Source organism: Ranitomeya imitator, chromosome 2, assembly GCF_032444005.1.
Source record: "Ranitomeya imitator isolate aRanImi1 chromosome 2, aRanImi1.pri, whole genome shotgun sequence".
Lineage (NCBI taxonomy): Eukaryota > Metazoa > Chordata > Amphibia > Anura > Dendrobatidae > Ranitomeya > Ranitomeya imitator.
The window spans coordinates 219670552-219685275 of NC_091283.1; the positions used below are offsets into that span (position 1 = coordinate 219670552).

The following is a 14724-nucleotide window of genomic DNA, read 5'->3' on the forward strand; positions in this document are numbered from 1 at the left end:
CCAGGGGCCCCTTGCCAGTGGCTATAGGGCCCCTGAGTCAAGGGGGCCCGCCCTGTGCCAGTAGCAGCAGCTGGAGACAGGATCCTGTCCCCGCTGCTAAAGCAAAATGAATATTCAAGCTTCCCCACACCCCTATGGGCGTGGAGAGGAGTGAATACCATTTCTCTTTAATAGCAGGCAGCGTTAGCCGCAGGGTGCAGCTAACACTGCCCACATGTAAAGCCGCACCACACACACACTCACAAAGTACCGCACGCCCACACACACACGCGGTGTGCACACATAAATACGCAGGCACACAGACTCACAGGGCAGCTCACCTCCTGGCGTCCTGCTTCCTGTCTGAGACAGCCCAGCTGGATGACGTCATCATCCAGCGTGCTGCAGTCTCAGTCAGAAAGCTTCCAGGAATCCAGCGAGGAAGAGGCTGCTGGAATGAGCTGCTGCTGCGGGGAGGTGAGCTGTGCTGTGTGCCTGCGTGTGTGTGTGTGTGTGTGAGAGAGAGTGTGAGTGTGTGTGTGAGTGTGTGTGTGTGTGTGTGAGAGAGAGTGTGTGTGTGAGAGAGAGACAGTGTGTGTGTGTGGTGAGCTGTGTGTGTGTGTGGTGAAGGACTATGATATTGGTGGGGGGAGACAATGATGGAGGTGATGGGCAATGATGGTGGTTGGGGGAGACAATGATGGAGGTGATGGGCAATGATGGTGGGGGGAAGACAATGATGGAGGTGATGGGCATGATGGTGGTGGTGGGGAGGCAATGATGGAGGTGAGGGGAGGCAGTTATGGAAGTGATGGGCCGTGATGGTGGGGGAGACAATGATGGAGGTGATGGGTAATCATGCTGAGGAGGGAATGATGGAGGTGATGGTCAATGAGGGTGAGGGGAGGCAATGATGGTGGGGGAAGCAATGAGGGAGGTGATGGGCAATGATGGTGGTGGGGAGGCAATGATGGAGGTGAGGGGAGGCAATGATGGAAGTGACGGGCAGTGATGGTGGGGGAGACAATGAAAGAGGTGATGGGCAATCGTGGTGAGAGAGGAAATGATGGAGGTGATGGGCAATGAGGGTGAGGGGAGGCAATGATGGAGGTGATAGGTAATGATGGGGAGGCAATGATGGAGGTGATAGGCAATGATGGTGGGGGGGCAATGATGGAGGTGATGGGCAATGATGGAGGTGGGAAGGCAATGATGGAGGTGATGGGCAAATGTGGTGGGGGGAGGCAATGATGGAGGTGATGGGCAATGGTGGTGGGGAGGCAATGATGAAGGTGATGGGCAATGAATGTGGTGGGGGAGAGGCAATGATGGAGGTGATGGGCAAGGATGGTGGTGGGGAGGCAAGGATGGTGGTGGGGGAGGCAATGATGATGGTGGTGCGGGGAGGCAATGATGGAGGTGATGAAATGGACAATGATGGTGGGGAGGAGGCAATGATGCAGGTGGTGGAATGGGCAGTGATGGAGGTGGTGAGGGAGAATTATAGGGGTGGTGGGAGAGAAGGCAATGATGGAGGTGGTGATGAGGACAGTGATGGGGGTGGAGAGGGGCTGCATTATACTTAATGAGGGGGCTACATTATATTCTGTGGGGGGACTGCTTTCTCAGGGGACTACATTATATTATGGTGGGCTACATCATACTATGTGAGGGGGCTACAGTATACTCTATGGGGGGCTGCATTATATTCTGTGGTGGGGCTGCATTCTCTCAGTTGACTACATTATATTCTGTGGTGGCTGCATTATACTATGTGAGGGGGTTGCATTATACCCTATGAGGGTGCTACATTATATTCTATGGTGGGGACTGCATTATACCTGAGGGGGTTGCATTATATTTTGTGGGGTGCTGCATTATATTCTATTAGAGGGGACTGCGTTATATTTTATGAGGGAGCTAAATTATATTCTGCGAGGGGGCTACCCCAACCCTTGCTACATAATTAAGACGTGTACTACCTTATATTATACCCTGATATTAGCGCTTTTTACCGCACAATTGGTGGTCTTGTATCTATTTCTATGTAGCTACATAGTGGTCCCCAAGAATGATTTTCTCTGGTGGGCCCAAGGTGCTCCAGTTCACGCTGGGCGTGGGGCATCAAGCAGGAAAATGACCCCAAACATATTCAAAGAAGCTCCCAGAAATGGATGGAAAAAAATGCTAGAGAGTTCTGAATGTCCAGCAATGAGTCCTGGTCTAAACCCCATTGATCACTTGTGGAGAAATCTTAAAATTGTTGTTGGGAGAAGACGCCTTCACATATGAAAGAACTAGAGCAGTTTGCAAAAGAAGACGATAGCTCCAAAATTCCAGCAGAGAGGAGTAAGAAGCTTGTCGGTGGTTATAGGAAGTAACTGATTGCAGTTATTTATTGCAAAGGGTGCGCAACCAGGTATTAAGTTGAGGGGGCCATTTTGTCCAGCCCATTCTTGGTGTATTGTGTGAAATTATGTCAATTTGCCTTTTTTTCTGTGTTTTTTTTGTGTTGCTCCAATACACACAAAGGAAATTATCGTGTATAACAAAACGTGTAATTGCAATAATTTTCTGGGAGAAATAGTTCATTTTCTGGAACAGTTTCAGGGGTGACAACACTTTTGGGAATGACTATGTAAAAACAGGAAGTCTCTTTTCCCTGCATGAGACAACGCAAAAGTCTCTGACAGAGGGGGTGGCAACTGGGTCAGGAGGTGAAGAGGGGAATAACGCATGCAGGGAAAAGAGACTTCCTGTTTCTACGTGGAATAGAGCAGAGGTGTCAAACTGCATTCCTCGAGGGCTGCAAACAGGTCATGTTTTCAGGATTTCCTTGTGTTGCACAGGTGATAATTTAATCACCTGCACAGAATGATTCCATCACCTGTGCAATACTAAGGAAATCCTGAAAACATGACCTGTTTGCAGCCCTCGAGGAATGCAGTTTGACACCTCTGGAATACAATAAAGGATTAAACGGATAGAAAGGAAAAATGAGCAATTGTAAGTTCCCAGTGCTATATAATATGGTGACTGCGATATATTAAGGATAAAACATTTGATGGGAGGAGGAGAAGGAGGAAGAGAAGGAGGAAGAGGAGGAGGAGTGCTTCTTTAAGTCCAAGTAGATGTTATCTGATAAGAGCTCATACAGGATGACGATACACACCGCAGTGATAAATATCTAATAACACCCACTTGTACTTAACTAAGTTTAACTCATTAGGTGCTAAATGGGTTGATTGCTAATATTTCCACAATAAAGAGGAGAAATTGAAAAAAAATGGTTTATTCCATTCTGCAGCCATTATTACATCCTGTGACCAGCTCAACGTGAAAAATTTGGTAAAAGGTCCTCTTTAACCCCTTTCCCACCTGAGACATATCCATATGTACTTGTGACCTGGGACGTATGGATACATTCCGGCAATTTTGCGACCCAGCGGTGTTGGGTGATTTTGACAGGTGACCCCTGGCACTCAGTGCCCGCACCGCTCCCAGAACTTTAGCCCCTTAAATGCTGCAATTGAACTCAATCACAGCATTTCAGGAGCCGGCAGTGGGAAGAAAGCCCCTCTGCCTTCGGATCAGAGACCCAGCAACTTCATCGCTAACACGACATCTGGTCACCAGAGTCAGCAAAGTTGCTAGATCATGCTCAGAGCGCGATGAAGCCACTTTGTCAGTGCAACGCTGACGGTTTGCATAGGCCAGGTATGCTGCTGCATCACCGTACTATACAAGCGATCAGCCTGCAAAAAAGGAATATCCCATAGTGGAACAAAGTAAAAAAAAGTTAAGGAAAGTAAAAAAAAAAAGTTTTTAACCCCTTCATGAGCTTGGGATTTTCCGTTATTCCGTGTTCGTTTTTCACTCCCCTCCTTCCCAGAGCCATAACTTTTTTATGTTTCCATCAATATGGCCATGTGAGGGCTTATTTTTTGCAAGACGAATTTTACTTTTGAACGACATCATTGGTTTTACCATGACGTGTACTAGAAAATGGGGAAAAAATTCCAAGTGCAGTGAAATTGCAAAAAAAGTGCAATCCCACAGTTGTTTTTTGTTTGGCTTTTTTGCTAGGTTTACTATATGCTAAGTGACCGGCCATTATGATTCTCCAGGTCATTATGAGTTCATAGACACCAAACATGTCTAGGTTATTTTTTATCTAAGCGGTGAAAACAAATTCCAAACTTTGCTAAAAAAAATATTGTGCCATTTTCCGATACCCTTAGCGTCTCCATTTTTCGTGATCTATGGTTGGGTGAGGGCTTATTTCTTGCGTGCCGAGCTGACGTCTTTAGTGATACAATTTTGGTTCAGATACGTTTTTATTGATTAGATCGGGCGATTCTGAACGCGGCGATACCAAATATGTGTATATTTGATTTTATTTTTATTATTTTATTTTGAATGGGGCAAAAGGGGGTGATTTAAACTTTTATATTTTTTTTATTTATTTCATATTTTTTTAAACCTATTTTTTTTTTACTTTTGCCATGCTTCAATAGCCTCCATGGGAGACTAGAAGCTGGCATAGCCTGATCGGCTCTGCTACATAGCAGCGATCATGAGATCGCTCCTATGTAGCTGAATTACAGGCATGCTATGAGCGCCGACCACAGCAAGCCGGCATCAGTAACCATAGAGATCTCAAGGACCTCTATGGTTACTATCCTGATGCATCGCTGACCCCCGATCACATGACGGGGTCGGTGATTCGCACATTTCCGGCGGCGCGGCCGGAAGCGGTAGTTATATGCCGCTGTCAGCGTTTGACAGCGGCATTTAACTAGTTAATAGCAGCGGGTGGATCGCGATTCCACTCGCCGCTATTGCGCCCACATGTCAACTGTTCAAAACACATCAACACATCAAAGCAGGGGATCTGACCTCGGACGTACTATCCCGTCCGAGGTCAGAAAGGGGTTAAAAAACTGAAAATATAAAAATAAAATAAAAATATATATTGTACCCATAAATAAATATTTTCATGAAAAAAATACAAACGATAAAAGTACCCATATTTGGTATCGCCGCATCCAGAACGACCCGTCATACGAAACTCTCACTAGTTTAGTGAACACCATGAAAAAAAAACGCTTCACCATCATACCACCAAACAAAAAGTGGAGTAAAACGTGATAAAAAAGACGGATATAAATAAACGTGGTCCCGCAAGACACAAGCCACCATACAGGTCCATCAGCAGAAAAATAAATAAGATATAGCTCTCAGAATAAAGCAATGCAAAAATAATTATTTTTTCTATAAAATAGTTTTTGTGTAAAAGCGCCAAAACATGAAAAAAATATAGATGAGGTATTGCTGTAATCGTACTGTCCCCAAAAAATAAAAATGCCTTATCATGTGGAATGATATAAAACCCCACTCTCCCAAAAAAAAATTTTTAATTGTTTTTTGTTCATTCTGCCTCCCAAAAATCAGAATAGAAAGTGATCAAAACATGTCATGTGTCTGAAAATGGTGATAAAAGCGTCATCTCGTCCCACAAAAAACAAGACCTCACATGACTCTGTGGGTCAAAATATGGAAATATTATAGCTAGCTCTCGGAATGTGGTGAAGCAAAAACTCTGTTTTGCAACAAAAAGCGTCTTTTAGTGTGTGACAGCAGCCAAACATAAAAACCCGATATAAATTTTGTATCGCTGTAATCACACCGACACGAAGAATAAAGTCGCCTAATCATTTATACCGCATGAGGAACATCGTAGAAAATAAATAAAACCAATTCTTCACCTGCTGTTGATTTTTTTTTCATATTGCCTTCCAAAGATCGCAGTAAGGCTCGGCACAGCACAGCATTTATCCTGCGCTCTGCGCTGAGCGCTTACATCGGGGTTTCCATGTAAGTCTCTGAAATACATTATTCAGACAGAACCCCCCGTGGGAGATTCCCTATAATGAGGCAGATGGAGGCACTGTGGACGCCATAGGACCTGTGATCCGGCGGTGTCTGTCTTTTTATAATTGCATAAAAGTGCCTTCGGCCACAGTTTTGTGCACTTCTGAAAAGAAGTTGTTACTTGCGGCCTTACTTTAGCAGCGCTACTACTCGGGACCTTATGCACATTATTTCCATATGAACTCCTAATGAGTGTCTAATATATCTTGAGTCCCCTACTATCAGCACAATCCATCTGAAGAAGGTTTAAAAAGACCGAAACTTTACATTTTTCTTTGGGATTGTTGAATCACCAATAAATTTATTATTGCATTTTTTGAGTGCCAGATTTTGTATTCGTTATTTAATCTTCTGAAAAGAAGGACACCACTGAACAGAGGCCAGACAAAGTCCAGAGTAACTCTGCTGCCTCATTATAGTGAATGGATCCGTCGGGGGTTTCATCTGAATTACGTCATCAGAGAATCACATGGAAACCCCAAAGTAAGCGCTCAGCGTAGAGCGCCGGATAAATGTAATCCCAAATGTTATGTAAAATGTTCCCAATAAAAGCTTCAATTCAGTCCACAAAAAAAAGCAAGTCCCCACTCAGGTCCGTCATTTGTTAACGGAAATATGGGGGCTTCCACGTTACTGGTAGCACAAAGGCTCTCACCGAAATGGCTCCTAACCCGCCAGAAGAAATTCCACAAATTCTGTGCTCCCAAATCCAAATGCCCCCCTCCTAAACCACATATTGGGTCCACATTTGGCATTTCTGAAGCGATGAGAACCCGCCTAACTTATGGGTGATTGTCTCCAGAGGTATGAATGGGCATAATGTACTGGTGACTCCAACGTACTGGTCACTACAGCGTACTGGTCACTACAGCGTACTGGTCACTACAACGGCAGTTTGCAATTTTCACTTGCCAACATTCATTGCTGCTTGATTCTGTAAAACACCCATGGAGTCAAAATCGTCACTGCACCTGTAGATAAATTCCCCAAGGGGTATAATTTCCAAGATGGGGTCATTTGATGGTGGATTCTGCTCTCTTAGCAATTAGGGGCTCTGTATATGGAGTCTGCAAACTATTCTAGGAAAATCTACACTCCAGAGGGCCAATAGCGCTCCATCCCTCCAGAGTCTCTCCGTATGGCTAAGCAGTATTGTACAGCCACATATGGGGTATTGCCACGTTCAGTAGAAATTGTGGGATACATTTTCATGCCATTTTTACCAACTTCTTGTGTGAAAATGTAAAATCTGGGGCTAAAACATAATTTTGATGGTAAAATGTAGTTAGTTTTTCTTCACTACCCAATGGTATAAAATTCTGTGACACACCTGTGGTGTCAATATGATCACTGAACCCCTAGATGAATTCGATGGGGAGTGTAGTTGGTAAAATAAGTTCAGATAAAGGGGACTTCAGTTGTTCTGGCACCTCAGGGGCTCTGCCATTGTGACATGGTACCCTCAAAGCATTCCAGCAAACTATTGACTCTAATATGGCACCTCTTCTCTTCTGAGCTTTGCACTGTGCCTTAAAAGTACAGGGTGGGCCATTTATATGGATACACCTAAATAAAATGGTAATGGTTGGTGATATCAACTTCCTGTTTGTGGCACATTAGTATATGGGAGGGGGGAAACTTTTCTGGTGACCATGGCGGCCATCTTGAAGTCGGCCATTTTGGATCGAACTTTATTTTTTACCAATGGGAAGAGGGTCATGTGACACATCAAACGTATTGAGAATTTCACAAGAAAAACAATGGTGTGCTTGTTTTAAACATAACTTTATTATTTCGTGAGTTATTTACAAGTTTGTGACCACTTATAAAATGTGTTCAAAGTGCCGTCCATTGTGTTGGATTGTCAATGCAACCCTCTTCTCCCACTCTTGACACACTGATAGCAACACCGCAGAAGAAAGGCTAGCACAGGCTTCCAGTATCCGTTGTTTCAGATTCTGCACATCTCGTATCTTCACAGCATAGACAATTGCCTTCAGATGACCCCAAAGATAAAAGTCTAAGGGGGTCAGATCGGGAGACCTTGGTGGCCATTCATCTGGCCCATGATGACCAATCCACTTTCCAGGAAACTGTTCATGTAGGAATGCTCGGACCGGACACCCAATATGGTGCACACATCTAAATACATTCCTTGAGGGGTCTAATTTCCAAAATGGTGTCATTTGTGCTGGATTTTTACTGTTTAGACACATTAGGGGCTCTCTAAATGCAACATGGCATCTGCTAATTGTTCCAACAAATTTTGCATTCAAAAAGTCAAATACCGCTCCTTCCCTTCCAAGCCCTGCTGTGTGCCCAAACAGTGGAATTCCCCCACATATGGGGTATCGACATGATGCTCAGGAGAAATTGCACAAGAACTTTTGGTGTCAATTTTTTCCTGTTACCCTTGTGAAAATAAAAAAAATGGGGTCTAATGTGAGGTAAAAAATTTTTGTGAAAAAAAAGTTAAATATTCATTTTTTTTCAAAAAATTCCTGTGAAGCACCCTTCTTGAATGTTGTTTTGCGCTCCTTGAGGGGTGCAGCTTTTAGAATGGTGGTACTTTTGGATACTTTGTCATATAGATTCCTCAATGTCACTTCAAACGTGAAAATGGTTTTGTAAGTTTTGTTGGAAAAGGAGAAATCGCTGGTCAAATTTTAACCCTTATAACTTCCTAACGAAAAAAAGTTGTTTAAAAAATTATACTGATGTAAAGTAGACATGTGGGAAATGTTATTTATTAATTATTTTATGCGGCATATCTCTCTGATTTGAGGGTGTAAGAACTCCAAGTTCGAAAATGTTCACAGTTTTCCAAATTTTCATTTTTTTCACAAATAAAAGCAAGTTATATCAAAGAAATGTTACCACTATCATGAAGTCCAATAAGTCGCGAAAAAACATTCTTTAGAATCACTGGGATCCATTGAAGCGTTCCAGAACTAAAACCTCATAAAATGACACTGGTCAGAATTGTAAAAATTGGCCTGGTCATTAATGGGCAAACTGTCTTGGGGGTAAAGGGATTAAAGCGAGGTGTCCCAACTTAGAGAATAGGTGACAGCTTGCTGATTGCTGGTGGACCCACCGCTTAGACCCACAATGATCCAAAGAACAGGTCCCTGACGAGCTTATCTCAGTGCAGTGATAGTCACATAAACACTCAATTTCCGCATGGTTGGTTCCGTAAAGCACAATTCTTTAATATTTTGCTTCTTCTTTATAGCAATGTTCTCTGACCATAAAGTAAACAATCTATCAGCAATGCAATGTTTGTGCGAGCAGAGTTTCCTTTTTATGTTCCTTATTGATAGGATAAGTTTTCTTGGTTGCTTAGCAAGTCCCCAAGAGATGAAGCGCATGTGAGACAGCCATATGCTGGAACCATGAGGTTAATTAGTAATGTGTTTCACTCTCAAGTCTCTGGGGACACAATTATCTCTCTACTTGGGAGTGCGAGTTGCACCAAAAGCTTTAGAAGTGGAAAAAGTCAGAGATTTTAAGAAATGTTATTAAGCTCTTGTATTGAAAAAAATAGCAACTGAGTGGAATATTCTGATTAGATGAGTAAAATTTCAGGGCAGCTCATGCAAAAAAGCTATATATAAACTAAAAATCTGTTCTTAGGGTTCATTCTTTCCTTACATTTCATCCGAGGAGATCTCACCACCTTGAAGGTCTTTTAATCTTCCCTCTACAAGCGAGACCCTTTGTTTGAGACTTTGCTGCGCATCACTATATTCTCGAAGCAAGCGGGCAAATCGAGTGTGCAGCAAATCCAAATTGGACTCTAAGAGCTCTACTTTCTCTTCTGCAGATTTACCTCTCATTGCATTTTTCTCCTTTGTTTCATCAAGTAGACCCTCTTTTACAAGAATTTCTCTTCCTCTTTCCTCAAGAATATTCTTAGCTTCTGGATATTCTACCAAAGCCTCCATTAGATCATCCTTTGAAAGGCAGAAAAGGTCAGAGTAACCAAGGCTTCGAATGTTGGCTGTCCGTCGGTTGCCCATTTTGCTTCCCTCAATATTCAGAATACTAATTTCACCAAAACAACTCCCTGACGTTAGAATGGCATATTGAGTAATTCCATCTTCTCCAACAACAGCAAGCTTTCCTTCCTTGATTATATACATTTCCCGGCCAATATCTCCTTTCCGGCAGATGTAATCTCCTGGACTGAAAACCTGAGGGCGCAGTTTGAGAACCAACTCAACGAGAAGTCCAGCCTCACAATTCTGAAAGATGCGTACCTAAAAAAATAAGCACAATGCATGGATCAGAGATGAGAAATTACTAGAGATGAGCAGATGAGTCAAAATTCAAATTTGCCTGTTAACGCTTTTTTTCCTGGGAAAAATCAAAATCCTCTGCAAGTGTAAAGTTCTTTATTATACTCTGGGGTCTCATAATAAACGTAATATGTAAAAATAAGCAGAATCATTGCACTCATCTTTTACTCAACTCTACGGCCCCTCTACTACTCACCGCCACCCTACCGGTCATCGCTGCATTCCGATCCCCCGCCACTCATGTTGGAATCTTTTGTCCTCTCGTGCCGCAACGGACTTCTGTGTGTCATGGTAGAACTCTCCTGGGTGCCCTGACACCGGTAAGTCCAGTGCGAGAGGATCAAAGATTATGGTGCAAACAGTAGGGGATTAGAAGATGTAGCCGGGACTGGGCAGGTAGCAGTGAGTAGCAGAGGGGTCGGAGAGAAGAGTGGTGATGTCATGATCCATTTTTGGATTTGTGGCAGATCTGGTTTCCCTCAGTTTAAGACCTTTTTTCCTTTCTGGTCAACGGGGGTTAAGGCAGTTTCCCTCCCCCGATGGCCGCTGGTGTTATTGCATTGCATTGCTGCTGGGTCAGCTGATGTTGGTGGTGACTACTTCCTCCATCCTTCTTCATTCTTCAGCGACCAAGCTGGGAGTAGGAGCTTGCTGGGAACAGTTGTTCTACTGCTGAATCCGGAGAATCTGGTGTTTCTTCCCGCTGTGCTGTGCCTTGCAGCATTAAGCTAAGTGTTGTTTTCCTTTACCTTGTCTGTCTTTCCTTACCCCGTGTTGTATTAGTGCAGCGGTGGGACCAGTGCTCTCACCTGCCAGTTCCCTACTTAGGGATACTTGCAGGGCAAGTGAGGGACTAGGTAGCCTGGTTGGCGACGGGTTGAAAGAACCCGTATAGGAACGGTAGTAAGATCAGGACACATCTGCAGGCCAGTGCAGGAGGTGCCCATTCCCCCATTCCCTACTGACAGGGCCCACCGTTGTAATTGTGTCCCCGGTGTTCCCTTGTTTGTTGTGCTGTTTGTGACAGACCTACGGTTGGGTCGTGTAATTCCAGGTCAGTCACATCATGACAGGTGAGTATAAGGCTAGGGTCACATTGCGTTAATGGGACCGCGCTAACGGACAGCGTTGCACGGCGAAATTAACGCCGTGCAACGCGTCCGTTAGCGCGCCCATTAACAGCAATGGGGACGCGCATCACTAGCGCGTGCCATTTTCGGCACGCGCTGGCGATGTGCGTTTTGTGGCGCGCCGCGGACGCTGCTTGCAGCGTCCGAGGCGCGCCCGAGGTCCGTTCCCCGCTCTCGCAGATTGGAGATCTGCGAGAGCGGGGACGTTTAACGCGACCCCTATTAACCACATTGCGTTAGCGCAATCCTCTAGCGCTAGGCGCTAAACAGATTGCTCTAACGCAATGTGACCGTATCCTTACATTGTTTTATTCTTAGTAACCATTTGATGGCACATTATGGTTCATAAAAACGGTGGCCAGCGGACGACATTTTGCTTAATCTGCTTGGAGAAAATTTCCAAAAAACTAAATTTTGCCAAATGCAGATCTTTGTAAATTTGAACAGGATTCAATTCCACTTAAATTTATTTGCTCATCTCTAGAAATCACACTTCTAATTTTGCAAGTTATGCCACCTAAAAAGAATGGAGAGATCTGTAATTTTTATTGTATACACACTTCACCTGTGAGAGACAGAATCTAAACATAAAATCCAGAAAATCACATTCTATTATTTTTAAATATCTAACTTGCATTTTATTGCATGAAATAAGTATTTGATCACCACCCAACCAGCAAGAATTCTAGCTTTCACAGACCTGTTAGTTTTTCTGTAAGAAGCCACCTACTCTGCATTCATTACCTGTGTAAAATACACCTGTCCACACACTTAATCACACTCCAACCTCTCCACCATGGCCAAGACCAAACAGATGTCTAAGGACACCAGGGACAAAATTGTAGACCTGGACAAGGCTGGAATGGGCTACAGGACAATGGGCAACCAGCTTGGTGAGAAGGAAACAACTGTTGGCACAATTAGTAGAAAATGGAAAAAACATAAGATGACTGTCAGTCTTCCTCAGTCTGGGGCTCCGTGTGAAATCTCACCTCGTGGCGTAAGGATGATTCTGAGAAAGGTCAGGAATCAGCCCAGAACTACACAGGAGGACCTAGTCAATGACCTGAAGAGAGCTGGGACCGCAGTCTCAAACATTACCGTCAGTAACACTACGCTGTCATGGATAAAAATCCTGCACATCACGCAAGGTCCCCCTGCTCACACCAGCACATGCTCAGACCTGTTTGAAGTTCACCAATGACCAGCTGGATGATCCAGAAGAGACATATGAAAAGGTCATGTGGTCAGATGAGACCAAAGTAGAACTTTTTGGTATCAACTCCACTCGCCATGTTTGGAGGAAGAAAAAGGATGAGTACAACCCCAAGAACATTGTTCCAACTGTGAAGCATGATGGAGAAACATCATACTATGGGGGTGCTTTTCTGCAAAGGGGACAGAACAACTGCTCCGTATTGCAGGGAGGATGGATAGGGACATGTATCGCAATATTTCGGCCAACAATCTCAATCCTTCAGTAAGAGCATTGCAGTTGGGGCATGGCTGGGTCTTCCAGCATGACAATTGCCCCAAACACCCAGCCAGGGCAACTAAGGAGAATCATTTAAAGGTCCTGGAGTGGCCTAGCCAGTCTCCAGACCTGAACCCAATAGAAAATCTCGTTGCCCAGTGACAGCCCCAAAACCTGAAAGATCTGGAGAAGATCATTATGGAAGAGTGGGCCAAAATCTCTGCTGCAGTGTGTACAAACTTGATCAAGAACTACAGGAAACCTCTGACCTCTGTAATTGCAAACAAAGGTTTCTGTACCAAATATTATTCTGTTTTTCTACTGTATCAAATACTTATTTCATGCAATAAACTGAAAATTAATTATGTATAAATCATAAAATGTGATTTGTTGGTTTTTTTTTTAGATTCTGAATCTCACAGGTAAAGTGTACCTGCGATAAAAATTTGTGACATTTCCATTCTTTGTAAGTGGAAAAACTTGCAAAATCGGCAGTGTGTCAAATACTTATTTTCTCCACTGTACATAACATACAGTGGGGGAAATAAGTATTTGACCCCTTGCTGATTTTGTAAGTTTGCCCACTGACAAAGACATGAACAGTCTATAATTTTAAAGTTAGGTTAATTTTAACATTGAGAGATAGAAAATCAAAACTAAAATCCAGAAAATCACATTGTATAAATTTATTTGCATTTTGCAGTGAGAAATAAGTATTTGATCCCTCTGGCAAAAAAGACTTGGTGGCAAAACCCTTGTTGGCAAGAACAGCAGTCAGACATTTTTTGTAGTTGATGATGAGGTTTGCGCACACGTCAGAAGGAATTTTGGTCCACTCCTCTTTGCAGATCATCTCTAAATGACTAAGATTTTGATGCTGGCGCTTGGCAACTCGGAGCTTCATCTCCCTCCGTAAGTTTTCTGTGGGTTTAAGGTCTGGAGACTGGCTAGGCCACTCCATTACCTTAATGTGCTTCTTTTTAGCCACTCCTTTGTTGCCTTGGCTGTATGTTTTGGGTGATTATCTTGCTGGAAGACCCAACCACGACCCATTTTTAATGTCCTGGCGGAGGGAAGGATGTTGTCACTCAGGATTTTACGGTACATGGCTCCATCCATTCTCCCACTGATGTGGTGAAATAGTCCTGTGCCCTTAGCAGAGAAACACCCCAAAACATAATATTTCCACCTCCATGCTTGACAGTGGGGATGGTGTTCTTTGGGTCATAGGCAGCATTTCTCGTCATCCAAACACCACGAGTTCAGTTAATGCCAAAGAGCTCAATTTTTGTCTCATCTGACCACAGCACCTTCTCCCAATCACTCACAGAATCATCCAGGTTTTCATTGGTAAACTTCAGATGGGCCTGCGCATGTGCCTTCTTAAGCAGGGAGACATTGCGGGCACTGCAGGACTTTAAACCTTTATGGCATAAATGGTTTTCTTGGTGACTGTGGTCCCAGCTGCCCTGAGATCATTAACAAGTGCCTCCGTAGTTTTAGGCTGATCTCTCGCCTTCTTCGTGATCAAGGATACCCCACGAGGTGAAATTTTGTATGGTGCCCCAGATCGATGTCGATTGACAATCATTTTGTATTTCTTCCATTTTCTTACTATTGCACCAACAGTTGCCTACTTCTCACCCAGCGTCTTACTTATGGTTTTGTAGCCCATTCCAGCTTTGTGCACGTCTATGATTTTGTCCCTGACATCCTTATAAAGCTCTTTGGTCTTGCCCATGTTGTAGAGGTTAGAGTCTGACTGATTAATTGAGTCTGTGAACAAGAGTCTTTTATAAAGGTGACTATGTAAGACAGCTGTCTGTAATGCAGGTAATGAGTTGATTAGGAGTCTAACTGGTCTGTAGGAGTCAGAACTCTTAATGGTTGGTAGGGGATCAAATAC

General features: G+C 43.6%; 1 protein-coding gene across 1 annotated transcript in view; it reads right to left on the reverse strand.

Moving 5' to 3' along the window:
• Positions 1-7681: 7681 nt before the first annotated feature.
• Positions 7682-14724, reverse strand: part of CNGA2 (cyclic nucleotide gated channel subunit alpha 2) — a 72563-nt gene continuing 65520 nt past the window's right edge. Inside the window, exon 9 of the mRNA XM_069748620.1 lies at positions 7682-10175. Coding sequence (XP_069604721.1) covers positions 9564-10175 — 612 coding nt within the window. The 3' untranslated portion in view covers positions 7682-9563. The remainder of the gene's footprint in view (positions 10176-14724) is intronic.